General features: G+C 26.6%; 7 protein-coding genes across 12 annotated transcripts; 4 read left to right on the top strand and 3 right to left on the bottom strand.

Annotated features, from left to right (window-relative positions):
• Positions 1–407: 407 nt before the first annotated feature.
• LOC124426632 (protein cereblon) lies at positions 408–4,202 on the bottom strand. Of its 4 annotated transcripts, none has more exons than XM_046968558.1 (8): positions 4,064–4,202; positions 2,719–2,806; positions 2,325–2,398; positions 1,907–2,242; positions 1,550–1,802; positions 1,324–1,469; positions 1,037–1,233; positions 408–955 (listed from the first exon to the last, which is right to left on the bottom strand). In XM_046968558.1, the coding sequence occupies exons 2-8, from the start codon at positions 2,771–2,773 to the stop codon at positions 772–774; spliced, it is 1,245 nt and encodes a 414-aa protein (XP_046824514.1). In that variant the 5' UTR covers positions 2,774–2,806; positions 4,064–4,202; the 3' UTR covers positions 408–771. The 4 variants fall into 4 exon arrangements, with proteins under 4 accessions (XP_046824514.1, XP_046824512.1, XP_046824513.1 ...); XM_046968556.1 differs by lacking the exon at positions 4,064–4,202 and adding an exon at positions 3,294–3,744; XM_046968557.1 differs by lacking the exon at positions 4,064–4,202 and adding an exon at positions 2,925–3,252.
• LOC124426634 (beta-1,4-galactosyltransferase 7) lies at positions 3,769–5,856 on the top strand. Its single transcript, XM_046968559.1, has 5 exons — positions 3,769–4,107; positions 4,197–4,411; positions 4,489–4,712; positions 4,858–5,004; positions 5,109–5,856. The coding sequence occupies exons 1-5, from the start codon at positions 4,005–4,007 to the stop codon at positions 5,443–5,445; spliced, it is 1,026 nt and encodes a 341-aa protein (XP_046824515.1). The 5' UTR covers positions 3,769–4,004; the 3' UTR covers positions 5,446–5,856.
• Positions 5,857–5,985: 129 nt separating this feature from the next.
• LOC124426631 (putative uncharacterized protein DDB_G0282133) lies at positions 5,986–9,453 on the bottom strand. Of its 2 annotated transcripts, none has more exons than XM_046968554.1 (2): positions 9,286–9,453; positions 5,986–8,821 (listed from the first exon to the last, which is right to left on the bottom strand). In XM_046968554.1, exon 2 carries the CDS (start codon positions 8,766–8,768, stop codon positions 5,988–5,990), a length of 2,781 nt encoding a protein of 926 aa, XP_046824510.1. In that variant the 5' UTR covers positions 8,769–8,821; positions 9,286–9,453; the 3' UTR covers positions 5,986–5,987. The 2 variants fall into 2 exon arrangements, with proteins under 2 accessions (XP_046824510.1, XP_046824509.1); XM_046968553.1 differs by having other exon boundaries at positions 8,914–9,453.
• A 196-nt stretch (positions 9,454–9,649) lies between these two features.
• Positions 9,650–10,531, top strand: LOC124426721 (mitochondrial import inner membrane translocase subunit Tim16-like). Its single transcript, XM_046968784.1, has one exon. It carries the CDS (start codon positions 10,048–10,050, stop codon positions 10,444–10,446), a length of 399 nt encoding a protein of 132 aa, XP_046824740.1. The 5' UTR covers positions 9,650–10,047; the 3' UTR covers positions 10,447–10,531.
• A 374-nt stretch (positions 10,532–10,905) lies between these two features.
• Positions 10,906–13,654, bottom strand: LOC124426719 (exonuclease 3'-5' domain-containing protein 2). The gene is made up of 7 exons (XM_046968779.1): positions 13,405–13,654; positions 12,980–13,121; positions 12,585–12,884; positions 12,317–12,441; positions 11,774–12,201; positions 11,285–11,637; positions 10,906–11,201 (listed from the first exon to the last, which is right to left on the bottom strand). The coding sequence occupies exons 1-7, from the start codon at positions 13,638–13,640 to the stop codon at positions 11,001–11,003; spliced, it is 1,785 nt and encodes a 594-aa protein (XP_046824735.1). The 5' UTR covers positions 13,641–13,654; the 3' UTR covers positions 10,906–11,000.
• A 531-nt stretch (positions 13,655–14,185) lies between these two features.
• On the top strand, positions 14,186–16,075 carry LOC124426720 (DNA excision repair protein ERCC-1). 2 transcript variants are annotated; one of them, XM_046968781.1, is made up of 5 exons: positions 14,186–14,317; positions 14,402–14,469; positions 14,605–14,799; positions 14,902–15,087; positions 15,202–16,075. In XM_046968781.1, the coding sequence occupies exons 1-5, from the start codon at positions 14,242–14,244 to the stop codon at positions 15,403–15,405; spliced, it is 729 nt and encodes a 242-aa protein (XP_046824737.1). In that variant the 5' UTR covers positions 14,186–14,241; the 3' UTR covers positions 15,406–16,075. The 2 variants fall into 2 exon arrangements, with proteins under 2 accessions (XP_046824737.1, XP_046824736.1); XM_046968780.1 differs by having other exon boundaries at positions 14,902–16,075.
• A 375-nt stretch (positions 16,076–16,450) lies between these two features.
• LOC124426722 (probable phospholipase A1 magnifin) lies at positions 16,451–18,633 on the top strand. Its single transcript, XM_046968785.1, has 7 exons — positions 16,451–16,615; positions 16,758–16,848; positions 17,171–17,336; positions 17,427–17,554; positions 17,649–17,968; positions 18,097–18,193; positions 18,317–18,633. Exons 1-7 carry the CDS (start codon positions 16,552–16,554, stop codon positions 18,459–18,461), a joined length of 1,011 nt encoding a protein of 336 aa, XP_046824741.1. The 5' UTR covers positions 16,451–16,551; the 3' UTR covers positions 18,462–18,633.
• The last annotated feature ends 221 nt before the right edge of the window (positions 18,634–18,854 follow it).

Below are 18,854 nucleotides of genomic sequence, written 5' to 3' on the forward strand. Positions count from 1 at the left end.
TTAACATGTATATAAAGTAACATATGTATATACACACAAAATACGTTGCGTAGTAGAATATTTATTTACATTACATGTAGTAAAATTATAAATATTATATTTTCTACATGTAAAATTTCATTTATAAAAAGAAACTACACACAATACAGTGACATTAAATTTGATTTTATTTATTTCTTAATATATAAATAACAAAATATCTTATTATATATATATATACATATATATATATATATATATATATATATATATATATATATATATGTATGTATATATATATATATACATATACGATATATCACCATTCATTATCTTGTATACACAGATTGAAATTTTGTATATTTAGGAAATAACATGATATACAATCTTGTATGTATTTGTAGAATAGCAATGTGAAAAGACCATTATAATTAATAATCTATATATTGGTTATGAAAAGTAAAAAAGAGGTTACTTTCCATATACATATAACGGTTAATCTGAATAATATAATCGTAAAACCATGATCTATCTCGGATTTTATCCACACAATATTTACACTCTATTACAGCAAGTCTTTACTAAACGTGACGTGTATACATATTCATGCACAGAAACAATTGTTAATATCATTCTGTCAAAGTGCATTCTATCTTTTACATTCTTTAGGGTTCTTATTGATTTCATTTTAAGATGTATTAACACAACTAAGCAATAAGTTTTACTACAATGATAATTACTGCAATAAAGCTATAGTATATCAATGATTTGTATGAAATATAAAAAATTTTCTCAATTGCCAATTGGGTTGGCGTCGGTATCTGATGTATCATCTACTTTATTATTTGTTCTTTTTTTTAAAGCCCTACGAGTTAAGCCCCAAAAAACTTTAGGTTTCAAATTATTTTTTACTGCTGTATATTTCCAACCCACATGAGAAAAACAGATATTACAACTTGCTGTTGTCCAGGCATATCTATAGAAACAAATAAATTATTTATAAATAATCCCATAATTTTTAGCAAAAAGAAATTATATTAAATATTTATCTCCTTACCCCGGAAACCAACTATAATCCGTTGAATATGTATCCATATTAAGCCTTAATCCTTCTGCATGGTAGACAGTTATTGTTTCAAATATAACACCATAGCCATTACAATACGTACTTTGAAGGCCATCCTTACTCATTGGAAACATATTTGATTGATGGGTCATGAAATTATCACAATGTATACAAACAAATGATCTATCCTAAAAAATATAAGTTTTCTTCAGCATATTAGTTCATATGAACACACTTTCTGTGCTTCATATTTTTATATATAAATTTCATTATATTACCTCAATAAGAAATTTTATTTCTCTTTGTAACCTTGCAATAGCACAATCATAATTTAATAAATCAATTCTTTCATCATCATCAATTAATACATTTTGTGCAACCCAAAATGATAATTCAATTGGATCTTTAGGTATGTTACAACCTCCTACAAAAGTATTAATACATTTAATAAAAGAATAATATTTTCAAATAATTGGAACTGATTATTCAATTAAAAATACTAACGTTTTTCAAGAAATTGTAAATGATGCTGTATTTTCAAAGACAATCTCAAAGGATCATACTGTTTATATACCCAAGATGGCCATGGAGTTATCGTAGAATCAATTTTCTCAACAAAATCTTGCTGTTTCCATTCTTTTTGAGTAATCGGTCGTATTCGTAAATAATCTAATGAAGTTAAACGATAATCCAAGAATGGATGTTTCAAAGTAACTTCTGGTAATATTTTAACATTTGCAGAAACTATATCATAGCCCTAACATATATGAATATATATGTATTAACACATTTGAACGTAATCTTCTCCTATGTAAGTATTACATATGGATAAAATATTGTTGTTAATGTAACTTCACAAACCTTCATTATAATACATATTATTTTGAATCGCTGTCTACCCTTCGCTTTTAGTCGAAAACTTCTTCCTATTAGATCACCATCATAATATTCATAAACTTCAGCTGTTGTGCCTACACGTACCGTCTTACCATTGTTCGAACATATGACACCAAATATATGATCTCTTCGAATGCAGGTTTGTAACACATTAGTAATTTCTATACTTTCTGAATTAATTGGTAATGTTTGTCCAGGAAATAAAATAATAGAATTCTTAATTAACAATGGCAAATTCTTGTAAATGCCATCATCTAGCAATGTTCTTCCTCTGAGTTCTTTTAAATTATTCCCTAAGTACTATTAACATACAAATTATAATATATTGTTTCTTTTAGAAAGAAAAAAGAAAAAGAGGAAGGAAAAAAAAGAAACAACTTACAGAATGTGTGGTTGGAAGGGCCAAGTCAAAAGTATTCTCAAAAGGTATTGTTACTTCTTCGGGTTCATCATTTTCTGAATAAAGAAATTGCAGAACAAAAAAAGTTATTACAGGAATATTGATATAATATTTAAAGAAACAAAGAAACAAACGTGTATCATTATTTTTAATATTAATCAAAATCAATCAAATTAAGGTAAACGATAATAAAAGAAAACTAAAGAATAAATTATTAAAGCATTATTTATCTACGAATTTGGAAAATGTAATTAATAATCGTAAATAAAATATAGACATATACGTATGTGTGTATATATATATATATATATGCACAAACACACATATATGTACATATGTAAATTATCAATATCAAAGATTTTTAAAAATAATATACCCAATACTTGAAAATCGTCTGAATCACTGGAACTTTCTCTGATTGCAAGATCCATTGTACTCGTCGATTATATCGCTTACAACAGAGGCTAGAAAAAATGAAAAGAAATAAAACAATGAAATATTAGACAATAGATATTTTTTTATCGAAAAAGTAGAAAATTTAACGTAGAAGGGTTATGTATATGTTTACATATTATCATTTACTTCGACTGCATTCAACGGGAAAATATTTGGAAATACTTGTTAGGTGGCAGTAGAAATATTCCACTAATGTAATCAAGTTTTATAAAGAGCTTAATATATGTATATGATATCCTAAACTATATTGTATATATGGATAAGAATGAAAATAGTTGACATTGGTGTTATTGCGAATACGCAAAAAGAAAATCATATATTTTATAGAAATATCTAAACACTTTGATCACGCCAATCAGAATTTGTCGTTTATTGAATCGATTATTGTAAAATATTGATCAATTAAAAATAAAATTGCGTTTCGTTAATGTCAAATGTCACTTGTAATAAATGCTTTAAAAAAAAAAAAAAAAAATTAATAGATCAAATATTTACATTAGAAATGGCACGATTCGTTATTTCGTAAACGTGTAATGAGGTTGACTTTCTAGATATAGATGACTTGTTTAGGTAAGATTATTTAGCACAATATGGCCGTGGCCAGTAAGTCGATGTGTTTTTGTCATCGTAAAATCTTTGACAAAACGGCGGGAATGATTTTTATTAATTAAAACGTTTATTACTGTGCATCAATAATGAATGGATTGATCACAAGAAGGACAAATAACGATAATACGTATGGTATAAATGAAAAAATTCGTATAAAATACAAACAACACTTGTTGGACGATCGAACATTGGAACAGGTGGTGTACGTCAAACAATTATTAATAAAAAAATTTAACTTATCGAACGACAGAAATGTTTCAAAAAGAAAAAACATAAAATAGAGAAGTAGACGTATATATATATATATATATATATATATATTCTCAGGAATTATTTTCATGAAGAAACATATTATTTTTATCTATAAAATGGAATTGATATTATCGAATCGAAAGATAATAAAAAAATTCGATGGATAACGAAATAATGAATGAGCGAATTATATGAAATATTTGAGATTTTATCATTTAATTAATTAAATATTCATCGATCGAAGGGTACAAAAGATATGTCATTGTGCATTGTAAATTATTGCAATGTAGGATTAAGGAATAGATACTTCGGTGATAAATGAAGTTAAAATACATCTGAATTATTATGGAAGCTGTATGGAGGAGCTTCAAGTTCAAATATATTCTTATTTGTATCTTTCTTACCTTCATCATGTCCTGCTTAATAAGTATTGTTCCCATCAATATTGGTAAATATATTACTTATTAATATATATTTAGTACATAATATATATTCAATGTGAAAAGGAAACATTAATCTATTTCATTAATATTATAGACGAATGTAAATGCGAGAATGATGTTTTGATTAAGCAATACAATACTCATAAACAAAATATTAAATTGCATAAAAAGTCTGAAAGATCAAAGTACAAGTTAGCTATTCTTGTACCATTTAGAGATCGTTTTGATGAACTATTAACATTTGCAATACACATGCAAGAGTTTTTAGATAAACAAAATATAAACTATCATATATTTATATTAAATCAGGTAGATCATTTTAATAAAATTGAATTATTTAAATTTTGTGTTGAAGAATCATTTTAGAACTATTTCGTATGTTGCAGTTTGATAGATACAGATTTAATCGAGCTTCCCTTATTAATGTTGGCTTTCTTGAAACTAGTAAAGATTTCCATTATATAGCCATGCATGATGTTGATTTATTGCCATTAAATGACGAATTATTATATGTATATCCTAGTAAAGGTCCTTATCATATATCATCTCCAGATTTGCATCCTAGGTATCATTATTCCACATTTGTTGGTGGTATATTACTTATTAAAAGGTAATTATAGATTAGATAATTTTATTATCTAATGAATATTTATTATTGGAAAATACAAAAAATACATTGACAAATTTACAAATTTATTATCGAAAAATAATGTTGAATTTTTAAAAATTCATGTCTTTCTTTTTTTTTTTTTTAGAGAGCATTACATGCAAGTTAACGGTATGTCTAATAAGTACTGGGGTTGGGGCCTTGAGGATGATGAATTTTATGTTAGGTTGAAAGAAGCTGGCTTAACTATTACTCGGCCTCAAAATATATCCACAGGAACACATAATACATTTAAGTACGCTTCAATATTATATTATAAATGATAAATTGAATTTCTATGTTATGTATAATACTAATTAATAGACCTTACTGATAAATGTCATTATGTTGCTATTTCAGACATATTCATGATAGAAATCATAGAAAGCGTGATATGATGAAGTGTTATAATCAGCGGGAAGTTACTAGAAAACGAGATAGAGAAACTGGTTTAAGTAATATCTCATATAAAATAATAAGTAGAATTAAAATGACAATTGCAAACACATCATTGACTGTACTCAATATTTCTTTGATGTGTGACAAGTCTAGTACACCTTGGTGTGAATGTGATAAAACTAGTGTTTCGAAAGATGCAAAACCAAAAGAGAAAAAAAAAATAATTAATAATAATACTAACAACGATAATAATAATAATAATAATAAAAACAAAGGTAAATCCGATACAGCATTGTAATTATATTATTATTGTACTAAAAAGAAATTACAAATCCCATTACAATTATATTGAACACTGTGTTTTTTATAATTTGTATCTTTAAAATATAATGAAGTTTTGTCCATGCAGAAGAGGAAACATTTTTATTTAACTTTTAATCGGAAAATTTTAATTAAAAAGTTATCTTTTATGTATCAAACGTTTAGATCAGTTAACTATAACTTACATGTTTTATACAAGGGATACAATAATATAACATACAACAGATGATCTTTAAGAATATCAATTTAATTAACTAAGATTCACTAATCAAATGCATATTTATCATACAGGCGACATAACATGTAAATTTTATACTGTTTGTACACATTATTTACATTTAAAATTATTCTCATGATCGCATTTTACAATAAATAATACTCACAAATGCTTAATGGTTATTATACAATGACAAGGAACAAAGTGTTCAAATATTAAAACCTATGTTTCCATACATCTAAATCTGCAATGAGTAAAAAAAGAGAAAATGAATGATTGAATATTATATAATATATATGTGGCTACATGACAGCACTCAATTGTTCCATAAAATGTTTCTTAAGTTCATGCGAAGTAAAGTCATCACCATCATTATTTTCATTAAAAATATCTTGAACTGTTCCAGTTATTGTTTCTGTAGTATTTAAATCTGTTGGTTTATTATCTGATTCCAGTATATTGGTATCTTTTATATCTACTTCTGTTTCATTATTTAAACGTTGTACATCTTTTATTAATGGTTTCTTTTTAATATCTTGATTTGTTTCATCATTGCTTTGCCCTTCTGACAAATTAGTATTAAGAAATTTTTTTAAAGCTGTTAATGGAGGTAAAGGAAAGCCATAGTCAATCAATTTAATATAACCATCCTTTCCACAATCTTTCCTAATTGTCACAGCTGTTTTTAAAATTTTTTCTGAAAATTCTCCTTTACCACTATCAATTAGCAATTCATTGAACCAACTCATTTTTTCATCTAATAACTTTTTTCTCCTCATCACTGTTTGCATATTTAACATCTTTCTTCTATAAGTATTCGTATTTTTTTCTGCCCTTTCAAGATATTTAGAGGCTTTTTCTAACTTCCAATTCAATTCTTTTATCTGATCATCTTTTTGTTTGATGTGTCCTTCTAATTTTCTTTTTTGTTGAGATTCTAATGTCATAGTTTTCATTAATTTCTTATTAACTACCTCCAAATAATTCACCCTATTTGATAAATCTTCAATTAATCTCTGTTTTGATTCTAAACTTTTTTTATTACTAATTAATGACTGTGTAGATACTGCTCTTGTATTTAATTTATTTGTTAACATTTCAACCTCCTTTGTTTTATTTTGTAACAATTTACTTTGTTTCCTTAAATTATTTTCCATTCCTTTAAATACAATTAATCGATTAGTTAATTTCTGAATTACTTCTTCTTGCATTTTTGATCTCTGCTGCAGCAACTCATATTCACAAGATATGTCATGTGCAGTTAATTTTCCTAATTGTTCCATTTTATTAGTACTATAATTGATTGTTTGAGAACTATTACATAAATTAAATATCTTTTTCTCTAATGGTGTAGAATTTGTAGAAAGATTATTTTTCTGAGAACCACTAACCGATTCTATTTTCAGATTAACTGTTTCAGTATTATTAGTGGATACAGGGTTTCTTCGTAAAAAGCAATCTTTATTTTTTATTGTAAGATCTTCGTGATTGTTACATAATTCTTTTGTAATGTTATGTAAATTTATAGGATAATCTTTCAGCTTTATAACAGATGTAACTATAGTTCTATGATCGTGCTTTTCACAAGAATTATGAACTTCTTGAAAATTATGATTTGCATTATCTTGTGTAGTTAGCTCTTGAACAATATCACATACATCATTAGGATCACCAGTTATTTTAATCGTAAATTCTGTTTTTTCCATTTGTCCATGATTATTGTTAGTTTTTGTATTTCTTTTGTCATTGGTTTTCATATCAATCCCTGTATGTTTATCTGTATTGTTATCTGAAATATCACTGTTATGTGTAAAGTTGATATCTTGTTCGGATGTACTACCAATTGATTTTTTTATGGACTTCATTATCTCTTCTCTAGTTCTTCTTTTACGTTTCATGGCTGCTCTCATATTTGGTATAACATGTACTTCATCCTTACCAAAATTTTCCTCAATATCTTCATTATAGACTTTTTTCTCTTCTTTGATACAAAGAATACCATCCACATTTAATACAGAATCTGTAATTTCATGAGGATTTGTAAATGAATTATTAATGCATGAAACGGACTGAGAATTATCCACCTTTTCATCTCCACTTTCAGTACCAAAAATGATTTCAACATTTTCTCTATTATCAATAAGAATATCACCTATTTCATGCTTTATAGGTTCTTTGTAATCCATTCCTGTTGCTGAAAGAATTTTATTATTGATATCGTTTAAATTTATTTCCGTATTTCTTTCTGTATCATCTTGTTTTTTAGTGATACAATTAATTCTATTATTTTCTGAATAATCTTCATCATTCATACTTCTTCCATCACAGATTTGTTTCAATTTTTCTTCTATATCATCGTAATTATCTTCAAATTTGCCGCTTGTATTTTCAGACTTAACTTCTGTTTTAACATATAAATTTTCACTATTGTTTAGTGCTAGGCCTTGGTCACCATTAGTGTTGCCACTAATTTTATCACTTTCATTTATATGCGACATAGTATTGTTTTTTTTCATAAAATGATCTGTTTCTGTATTACATTCATCCGAGACTAGAATTATACCATCTTGAGCATTGTTAGCAGCCACATGATCTTGTATATGATCACTATAATTATTCCTTATTTTGGTCATTTGATAAACATTATCGTGAGTTTCAAATGCCAAAGATTGAGAAATTTCATCTGTGTCTTGAAAATCAGAATCTTTTCCTTCAATATTCCCAGTTGAAGAACATTCTGTATCAATTTCAAGATATTCCATGTTTTGACTACTTTGACAATCCTTTTCCTTTTTTGTATGAATTAATTTCTTACGTTTTTTTGGAGACTTTCTAGTCGACGTTACAGTGAAAATAGAAGGTATAGCATTTTTTTTTAATCTTATCCTACCACTTTGTGTAATAGACCATTCTTGTGGTTCAAAATGTACATGACAAAGAAAAGAATTGTTTGAAGGCTTCCAATCTGCCCTAGCTACACGCTCTTGCCAAATCTTTCTTAATTTGGGATCACGAGGAAAACATTTCATAATATAGCCTTTCTCACTGCGATTATTGCAGCCAACTGCTGCGCAACCAGGCATTTTTAAACATCCAAAAATATAGTTGATTTGAAGATAATTTACTTGCAAATAGCCTACAAAGAATATTTAAATAAAAATTTAGTATCTTTAGGAAAAATTATATATATATATATAGACACATACACACACAGAGATAAATCATTACCGAATCATTATAAACTATTGAGTCCTTTTTCTTTTGTGTGTGTAGAATTTTTTTCTAGTAATATAATAAACAGATGATGTACTATCAAGTAATTTTATGTAATTAAACTTTGTACACAGAAACTCGTTTACACATTTTTAACTTCACCATGTCAAATGAATAATAAACATTACGTGAAACGTGTGATCATTTATCGATAAATTAGCACGTCTATTATTATATTTGATTTTAATAATGCAACTTACACGGTTATTTAACCGTATAAATTATTTAACAAGATTTATCTTAACATAGGACGCGATCCAGTCGGCAGTCAATTATGTTGACATAAAAGAGAAGCTACCAACAAAGTGAACACTTAGATATACTCACAGTTCTGAAATCTTATTATTATATTTGTTCAATAAAAATAGAGTATTTAGAGTCTCTATTTATTAATTATAATTCGATAGTACTGTTTAAAGATTTTCATAATTAATTCGAAAGGTTAAGGAACTTGAAAATTCAACGCGCAAATTATATATCACCGAGTATCGTCGAGCGAAGGGTAACGTTAGATTTCGATAATTTATCGATAGTCTATACAAGCGTACTATCGATAACGAAACGCGATATATTCGAAATTTTATCGATTTATAATGCGAAAAATAACACATACATTTTTAATTTCTTATGAATCGTTTTATTGCCGATTGTTTATTCCTTACAGTAAATTTATTTGTTTGATATTACAATTTGTATCTTTCTTAACTTCATATATATATATATAAGTATAATAACGTTAACACGATATTCAATGGTTTTTCCCTCTCCCTCCCCATCAAGAGTTCTGTTCATTTCAAAGTGCATATACTAAATGTATATACATATATATTTTATAGTTATAATAGAGGAACATGTTAGATACAAATTAAATTCAATTTTTTTTTTTTTTTTTTTTTTTTTTTCTTGAAAAATATCGATAATCAGATTTTGAACGTTCATCGTTTTACAAGTTTTTCTAGTTATTTTTTATCTTGATTCGAAACACCGTTGAAACACGTGCTTCCGGTGTCATATGTAAGCAGCGCCACTAATTCTAGGGAAAATGATTTGATTGAGTCCGTTTTGTAATTAGTTACATGCAAAGATACGATGGCTAAATATTTAATACAAATTATTATAACTGGAACGCAAGTTATCGGTAAAGCTTTTATACGAGCAATACGTCAAGAATTAGCAGCAAGTGAAGAGGCTGCACGTAGAGCCGGAGGAGGTGAAAGAGGTGCACGACATGCAGCCACTAACCTACGTACAGGCATGACTTTGAATGAAGCATTACGTATTCTTAACGTAGAACGACCTGATCAAACGGAACTAATTGAACAAAATTATAAATATTTAATGGAGGCAAATGACAGATCCAGAGGTGGGTCATTTTATTTACAATCTAAAGTTGTCAGAGCAAAAGAACGCATCGACGAAGAAATGAAATATCAACCACCATCTCCAAATATAAATTCAACTAAACAAGAAGCTTCTAAAACGTTCTAGTATACTTACCTATAAATATAAATTCTTCTATTGAATTCTAGGAATCTGTACATATTATGATATATAATACCATTAATAAATACTACGAACTCTGTGATTATTTGAAATAGAGATAAACACAGTAGGACTTATTTTTTTGTTTGTCATACAGAAGATATTACCTTTTAAATAATTGTAATCATTTATAATGAAATTCTAAAAGGTTATTCTATTTTACATGATACATACATAAATATTTTTCAATGGAAGCCTTTTTTCTTTCTCTCTTTTTTTTTTTGTTTTTGTTTTTTTTTTGTTTTGTTTTTATAGATATCTATATAAATAGTTTATGAATATACAAATACCTCAAAAATCATGGTGTTTTTCATAAAAATACACCAACGTTAAATTTAGTGTGTATTAAAAAAGTAAAAATTTTCTCTACTTATAGTTAGACAATATTTAGAACTTTATATGAAATAATTTATATTCAAGAGATATATTGTTTTCTTGATAGTCTTTTAGATATAAGTACTCGCTCTTATACGAATACTTTCAGGTACATTTGTAAAACCTTAATATATTAATCCTGCTACCTTTGCATCTTGGGGATCTATTCTATTTTGTGTTTGACGAATAGTTAGTCGTTCTTGGTTATGTCTTACTGACCACAAATTTGGTAAATGTTGTGGCTTCATGGTGGTTAGAAAATGTTCTCTCCAAATTCTTTCTAATTCTACAAGACCGCCTTCCCTTTCTTCAAACCATTGAACTACCTGTAATGTATAATCATATATTATTTAATATTAAATTCATTTTATTAATTTTTATTTTTATTAAAAAAAGAAAAAGAATGTACTTTTAAGCCATGTGGTTGTTGTTTTGATTGATTAATTGATGAAGACAGAGCACTTTTCAATTCTTCATCCAATGAATTAAGCAGATTTGGAGTAATTTCTTGCTGTCCTGCATATTCTAAGATAATATTTGTAAGTTCTTCTTGTCGTTGAAGTGGTAACATTGGTTCATTACGTAAAGCTTTAATAGCACAATGTAATTTCTTCCAATTTGTATGAGTAAGTGGACCTGCTAGAGGAGCATTGCACATATCTGCAAGCTTTCTTCTGAGCTGCAGATCATGACTTTTGCTATTCTCATGACATGTTGGACACAATAATAATACATCGTGAGATTGATGAGCTTTCATTACCACTAGAAAAGATTTTTTTGTATATAAATATTTTGTTACATATTATTAATGTAATATATTAAATATATTTTATTTGAGTGCAATAAATTTATACAAATTTATTCCACTCATACATTTTTGTACCAGGTGATAACTTACATGGGAAATATTTGCGATATTCTCTTGGTACTACATTTTTTCGAATAAAGTTTTCTGAAGCACCACAAACAACACATTGATTAATTTTGATTTGTGTATAATATTGACCAACTTCTCCTAATGCACGTCCTGATGGTTCAAATTTCAATCTTACTGTAAAGGGTTGTTCTTCAACAACATCTGCTAAATTTTTCTTTATATACCACTCTGCTTTTTTACGGTCACATGTACACAATATATCTCCATCTGGTGCTTGTAAATAGCAATTATGATATAATGGTTTTTTTCTTATAGGTATATTACTTTCATGTTCATTTATATTTAAACTTAATCCTTCGTTAGTTACGATATTATTTATAATATTTTTGTGATATTTATTAATACCATTGTTATTATTGGAAGTTATATTTGTTTTGTGACCCTTGAACCTTGAACATGTATTATCAATAAATATTTCTAATAAATAGTCAAATACATAATATTTGTATATAATATTTTACTTGTAATTAATGCTTTTGCTTTTTAGATAATAAGATTTATCACCTCATATCAATTAATCCCGCAGGTAAACCATGAAATTTCATGGCATCATCTTTAAACCAAATCTTCCATAAATATATCACAAATTTCTCAACTAATGATAATTTTTCTTTAGCTTCTCGCATTATCTGTTAAAAAAAAAAAAAAAAAAAAAAAAAAAAAAAAAAAAAAAAAAAAAAAAAAAAAAAAAAAAAAAAAAAAAAAAAAGAAAGAAAGAAAGAAAGAAAGTAATTATAATTTATATAAAATATATATAAAAAAATATTTTTACCTGATGATAAATAAGAATGGATGCCATGGCATCACAAGCAGCATAAGCTACTTGATCGTCAGAAAGAGTATCCGCATCCCAATCACCACATCTCACTTCTATTAATTTTTCTATTTTTGTACCGAGATATTCTAAACACATTGCTGCCAAACTTTTAGGAGTAGGAAGTTGAAAGCACTCTGCTAATCTTCTTAAATCAAGAGTACCCAAAACAGCACATCCATGATCTTTTATTATTTTCTGTCCATCTTCAAATGGAGCTACACCAACCTTAAGTATACGCTTACTAGCTAGTAATTCCTAAAAAAAAAAAAAAAAAAAAATTCATATATAATTATAATATTATTATTTAAAATATTACTTGTTATATCATTTCAAGGTAATTATATAAATACCTGTAATCTTGGAGGAATGAATCCAATTTTATTAATACGAAATAAAGCACATACTCCATTATGTGTAGCAAGTTGGAGTAGGGACACGGGCCCTTCGTTTACCCATTCACAATCAAAACCTAGTATACCATCAGATAAATTGCTGCGCAAAAAGTTTACATTTTATTACTCCTTATATTATCATATTATATTATAATATAACAATAATATAATAAAAAGAAAACAAATTAATATTTATATTATTTGAATTATAACTAATGAATATTTGGAGAAAGGAAAACGTTTGAATGGGATTATGGAACGCAAAGCGAACAATATAAACAAACAAGATACAGAACTACTCAGTGAAATAAGGAAAGGTTGGGGAAAAAAATGTATAGCATTATTTGAAGGTTATAGATATTTATACAGTAGTTTATACTTACCAATAAATACGTTGAATAGCGTAATCGCTTTTCTCTAAAGAGTCAGCTAGAATAATTTGACTTAATTCGATTTTAACTTCTTTTTTATCGTTATTGTTCGATTTATTACTTCTACGTTTTATACTGGAATATATTTTTTTGACACCTCGAAGCATGTTATTACGATATTTCGAAGCTAAGAGGACTAGCCCCACAGTTACGCAAACAAGAAACATATTTTTTCGTATTTGAAGCATTAAATTAAATACCGAATTAATATAAACTTAATATTAAAATTCTACTCAGTAATATACAATTTTTCGTTTCAATATACAGAGGTTATAAATAATTTATGGATTAAGAAATAACGCGAGCAAAGGTTACTAAATTAATAATAAATTAATAATATTATAATAAATATGTTACTAAAAATCAATTCAATTAATTACAATTACATTTATGATACCATTAATGAATATGCGGCTATTGATAACAGAAAAATTTGTAAATAATTATATCGAAAATTCACGAAAAAAAAAAACAACATTACAATACGTATTAATACATGTTTGTGTTAATTAACCGAACAAGGTTCAAGGTTCCCCATAGCAAACGTTACAGTACATACGCGGCTACGGGTACACGTACGACTGGTTGAAAATTTTTCATTATACCACCAATACAGAGCTTACTCAATCAGCCGTAGATATACATTGTGGCGCTTGTGCGGTCCTAATGAGATGAAGAGGTTCATTAGTTTTTGAATAAAAAAAGAAGATTATTTTTTCTTTCATCTAAAGAAATAAACTAGTATTATATCTTAATGAGATCTTTATTCGATATGTTTCTTTTTTAACAATGAGCAATAAAAGAGAGAGTACTAATTGTCAAAATTCTTTATCATCCAAACAAATAAAACCTAATGAATGTGCTGGTAAAATCTATTTACTACTTCTTTCTACTTTTCTAAACAATATTTGGTCTTAGATATTCATCTCTTTGATTATTTTTTTTACAGAAAATCCAGGACCGTCGACAAAAAAGACTAATGTACGACTTAATACTCTTCTTGTTAGTCCAAAACAAGTAAGATCATGTATAATATTAGTCATATTTTTAGATTATTATTAATTGATCTATAATGAAAGATTATGTGTATATATATATATATATATATATATATATATATATATATATATATATATGCATATATATTTGTAGAAAGGGAATCCTTTGTTGAAATTTATAATCAATATACCTTGGGAATATTCTGAGATTGTACCAGATTATGTGATGGGAAAGACTACATGTGCTCTTTTTTTATCGATAAGATATCATCAATTAAATCCAGATTACATTCATGATCGTTTGAAATTATTAGGCAATGCGTACAACCTTCGAGTACTTTTGGTTCAGGTAAAGAATATCTTTTTTTCTTCTTTATACTTTATCGAATTGTTTCTTTATTTACAAATTGATATGAGATAATATTAATAATCTACTTTTTTGAAAATGCAGGTAGATGTTGCTGATCCACATCATGCATTAAAACATTTGACACGGATATGTATACTTGCTGATTTAACGTTAATGTTAGCTTGGAACGCAGAGGATGCAGGAAAGATTATAGAAACTTATAAAATTTATGAGAACAAACCACCTGATATAATAATGGATCGCAGCGGAACAGCTCCTTATCAAAAAGTATATATAGATTGGTGGTTTTTTTTTGTTGTTGTCTTAATATATTGTATTTTACATACTAGAATACAATACAATACAAACATACTTATTTTCTCTATATTTTTGTTTTTACAGTTGATTAACGCTTTTACTACGGTTAGGTCTGTTAACAAGACAGATGCAACTACACTTTTGTCAACATTTGGCACATTGAAAGATATAGCTAATGCATCAACTGATACCTTAGCTTTATGTCCTGGATTTAGTTTTTTAAAAGCAGAACGACTACATAAAGTATTGCATGAGCCATTTTTACAAATGGAAAAATCAGAAAAATAACGTTTAATACATATTTATTAAGAATATTTATTATTTCTATTAATATAAGTGTTTTTATATGTTAGATGATATTTTTTCATAAATTAGCAAGATATTGTTAAAAATAAATGAATGTGATCCAAAATTATGTGTAAGATTTATTTAAGAACACATGTATGTGGATATAGTTTTACAAAAATAATCACTGAAAGAAATCAAATAAAAATTTACCTGAATCTTACAGAATTATTGTTACCATTATTCTTCCAAATATTCGATATTACCAATAAATTATAGAATACACTAGAACATCCAGCATTCGAATATTATAATAATTGAACGTTCTACTTGATTCTATTATTCAAACAGTATGTCTTTTAGCAACAAGTGTCTTACTCTGCCACGTAGTACACGTAAAATGATACAATGTACGTTTTATCTTTGATCAAACGAATTTTGACAATAAAAAAATAATATAAAGATAACAATACACGACATGACTATAGCAATTAAATGGAAACGAATAAAATTTAACATCCGAAACGTGATCATGCGTTATCTGAAAATCCCATTATTCGAACATTTTTGTCTTCCTATTAATTCGTATACGAGAAATTCTATTGTAAAAATTATGGCGCTAGGAAATAAAAAGCAATTAAAATAAAAATTAATAAATTCGAATAGAAAGGAATTATTTATTGTTGGATGTGAGCGTATTTATATTGAAAAATTGAATTATTTTTGTAATATCAAAAATATTTAAGTTATAATAGCTAAAAGATAAAATTTTTGGTTTAGACACGATTAGCTAATAAAAGATACAAAACGATTTTGAATTCACGAAAAAGTGATTTTGCAAAGAAGTGACTTTAAAAAAAAATGAAAAATTATTGCCGATAAAAATATGAATAGTTCTTTGTTTATGAACATATCTTACATATATCTGAATGTAAAAAAATTTTGTTATTACATAATATCTATTAAATATCAATTATTTTAATATTTCATACAAATCTATAAACCGAGCATGTCTTATCTCAATAATAATATTCGGTTTATAATGCATTTGAATAGTATATATAGTAATAGGGTATTTGTAACACTGTCAATATTCTTTATCCGAGACAAATTTGTGTTTGTTTCTACACGAAATATTAATTAGAAACGATGAATTTAAAATACTTATTATTTTTTTGTTTAGTACAAGTGCTACATTATTGCTATTCACATGGTAAACTATTGTGTATTTTATAAAATTAACTGAGATCGCATTTGAATTTTTAATTTTACTTTATATTACTAATATTTACCAAAATTTATATATATATATATATAATTTACTTCAAAAGTATAAGTATTCATAATGTTCGTAGGTGATCCATCGTTATCAAACGAATTAGATAGAGGTTTGATTCCAAAATGTAAACTTGTTCCTGAGGAGATTTCATTTATTCTCTCTACTAGGTAATGATTATTTGTTACTTTTATTTTATATGAATATAAGCATATTTAGCATAAACAGCTCTTAGGGCAAATACGGTAGTTGTATGTCTCCAGCCATTCAGAATCAATGTTTTTTTTTTTTTATTATGACATCGGTTTTTTCAAATTCATTTCTTGTCAAAATTTTTTCATTTCCTTTTTCATGCGTTATCATCAAAATAAATAAATAAATAAATAAATATATATATATATATATATATATATATATATATGTATACAATAGAATAGAAATTTTTTGAAAGATATTACATAACTATAAATTAACAATTACATATATTTTTAGGGAAAACCGGAATGGTGTTTTTCTTACGCTAGATAGTTTAAAGAAAGGCGGAATATTACAAAAATCTGATCTATCATCGATTCCAGTTATATTCCTTATACATGGTTTCATTTCATCTGCAAATAATTCAAATTACATGGATATGACAAAAGCTTTGTTAGAAAAAGTAAGAATTCATAATGAAAAATATGATTATTTAAACATTTATCATGAGAAGAATAGTATTTTTGATTAATAAATTAATTATTATTTTAAGAATGATTGTATGGTAATCTCGATCGATTGGAGGGACGGCGCTTGTACTCATGAATTTCAAATTCTTAAGTTTATTGGTTATCCTAATGCCGTAAAAAATACACGTGCAGTTGGAAAATATATTGCTGAGTAAGTAAAAGTAAACATTTTATATATATATATATATATATATATATATATATATATATATATAATATTTTTTGTCCTTCGTTTCTTTTCATAGTTTTAGCAAGTTACTCATGCAAAAGTATAAAGTGTCACTGGCAAATATACGACTGATCGGGCATAGTTTAGGGGCACAAATAGCAGGTTTTGCAGGGAAAGAATATCAAAAGTTTAAGTTAGGAAAATATCCTGAAATTATTGGGCTTGATCCTGCTGGGCCTTTATTCAAGTCAAATGATTGTTCTGAGAGAATCTGTGAGACAGACGCACATTATGTTCAAATTATACATACATCAAACAATTTAGGAACAGAGAGAACTCTTGGTACCGTCGATTTCTATATGAATAACGGATATAATCAACCTGGTTGCTATCCTTGTATGTATATATTAAATTATAGCCTTTTTAGATGCATATAAGAATTTAAACAAAAATATTCAGTCAATTATATTACCCAGTTTGTTATATGATTATAGAGTTTTACAAATAATTATTTTCTTTTGCAGCATTTTTTGGAGAAACTTGCTCTCATACGAGAGCCGTGAAATACCTTACCGAGTGTATAAGACATGAATGTTGTTTAATTGGGGTCCCACAGTCAAAGTATTTTATATTCTTTAATATTCTGCTTTTTTTTTGTTTAATTTGTTAAAGAATAAATACGTATATTATTATTATTATTATTATTTTATGTAATAATATATTAAAAATTTATTTGATTTTTAGGAATCCCCAGCCTGTTTCGAAGTGCACAAGAAAAGAGTGCGTTTGCGTTGGATTAAACGCAAAAACATATCCTAAAACTGGCTCATTTTATGTACCGGTTGAAAGTAATGCTCCCTATTGCAATAACAAAGGAAAGAAAATTTAATTATATAAAAAAAAAATTATTATTAACCCAAATGCATTTGTTAACGGTAACATGAATAAATTAAGATTTAAGAAATAATTGTATATATAGAATCTCGTCCCGTATAATCGCAAAATATTTAATGGACGATTCTTAGCAAATTTAAAAAATAAAAAAAAGTTTTATAAACATATACCTTATTTGATTTTGTTTTTGATTTATAGCGCTTTTGATTTTCAACAAACCCTGTTTTAATTTTTTAAGTGGTATTCGAAATGACTTCCTAGCATATTAATAAAATTCTGCAGTCATTTTATCAATAATTATCTTATTCTCTCTATATGTTCATATTGAAAACATTGTTTAATTCTTTCGTGAAGAGTTTCGACATTATCAATACACAATTCTGTATAC

Source organism: Vespa crabro, chromosome 9 (assembly GCF_910589235.1).
Source record: "Vespa crabro chromosome 9, iyVesCrab1.2, whole genome shotgun sequence".
Lineage (NCBI taxonomy): Eukaryota > Metazoa > Arthropoda > Insecta > Hymenoptera > Vespidae > Vespa > Vespa crabro.

What these genes read in the sequence shown, in the direction of transcription:
- LOC124426632 (XM_046968558.1), bottom strand. Translation starts at nt 2,773, where the DNA reads ATGGATCTTGCAATCAGAGAAAGTTCCAGTGATTCAGACGATTTTCAA. An exon ending in CCCTTCCAACCACACATTCT is followed by an intron (nt 2,243 to 2,324) that starts GTAAGTTGTTTC and finishes GTATGTTAATAG; the next exon opens with TACTTAGGGAATAATTTAAA. An exon ending in TAATATGTATTATAATGAAG is followed by an intron (nt 1,803 to 1,906) that starts GTTTGTGAAGTT and finishes CATATATGTTAG; the next exon opens with GGCTATGATATAGTTTCTGC.
- LOC124426634 (XM_046968559.1), top strand. Translation starts at nt 4,005, where the DNA reads ATGGAAGCTGTATGGAGGAGCTTCAAGTTCAAATATATTCTTATTTGT. An exon ending in TATTGTTCCCATCAATATTG is followed by an intron (nt 4,108 to 4,196) that starts GTAAATATATTA and finishes TTAATATTATAG; the next exon opens with ACGAATGTAAATGCGAGAAT. An exon ending in GGTATATTACTTATTAAAAG is followed by an intron (nt 4,713 to 4,857) that starts GTAATTATAGAT and finishes TTTTTTTTTTAG; the next exon opens with AGAGCATTACATGCAAGTTA.
- LOC124426631 (XM_046968554.1), bottom strand. Translation starts at nt 8,768, where the DNA reads ATGCCTGGTTGCGCAGCAGTTGGCTGCAATAATCGCAGTGAGAAAGGC.
- LOC124426721 (XM_046968784.1), top strand. Translation starts at nt 10,048, where the DNA reads ATGGCTAAATATTTAATACAAATTATTATAACTGGAACGCAAGTTATC.
- LOC124426719 (XM_046968779.1), bottom strand. Translation starts at nt 13,640, where the DNA reads ATGCTTCAAATACGAAAAAATATGTTTCTTGTTTGCGTAACTGTGGGG. An exon ending in CCATTCTTATTTATCATCAG is followed by an intron (nt 12,442 to 12,584) that starts GTAAAAATATTT and finishes TTTTTTTAACAG; the next exon opens with ATAATGCGAGAAGCTAAAGA. An exon ending in GCGGGATTAATTGATATGAG is followed by an intron (nt 12,202 to 12,316) that starts GTGATAAATCTT and finishes TACATGTTCAAG; the next exon opens with GTTCAAGGGTCACAAAACAA.
- LOC124426720 (XM_046968780.1), top strand. Translation starts at nt 14,242, where the DNA reads ATGAGCAATAAAAGAGAGAGTACTAATTGTCAAAATTCTTTATCATCC. An exon ending in AAAACCTAATGAATGTGCTG is followed by an intron (nt 14,318 to 14,401) that starts GTAAAATCTATT and finishes TTTTTTTTACAG; the next exon opens with AAAATCCAGGACCGTCGACA. An exon ending in TTCGAGTACTTTTGGTTCAG is followed by an intron (nt 14,800 to 14,901) that starts GTAAAGAATATC and finishes TTGAAAATGCAG; the next exon opens with GTAGATGTTGCTGATCCACA.
- LOC124426722 (XM_046968785.1), top strand. Translation starts at nt 16,552, where the DNA reads ATGAATTTAAAATACTTATTATTTTTTTGTTTAGTACAAGTGCTACAT. An exon ending in ACATTATTGCTATTCACATG is followed by an intron (nt 16,616 to 16,757) that starts GTAAACTATTGT and finishes TAATGTTCGTAG; the next exon opens with GTGATCCATCGTTATCAAAC. An exon ending in TCATTTATTCTCTCTACTAG is followed by an intron (nt 16,849 to 17,170) that starts GTAATGATTATT and finishes ATATATTTTTAG; the next exon opens with GGAAAACCGGAATGGTGTTT.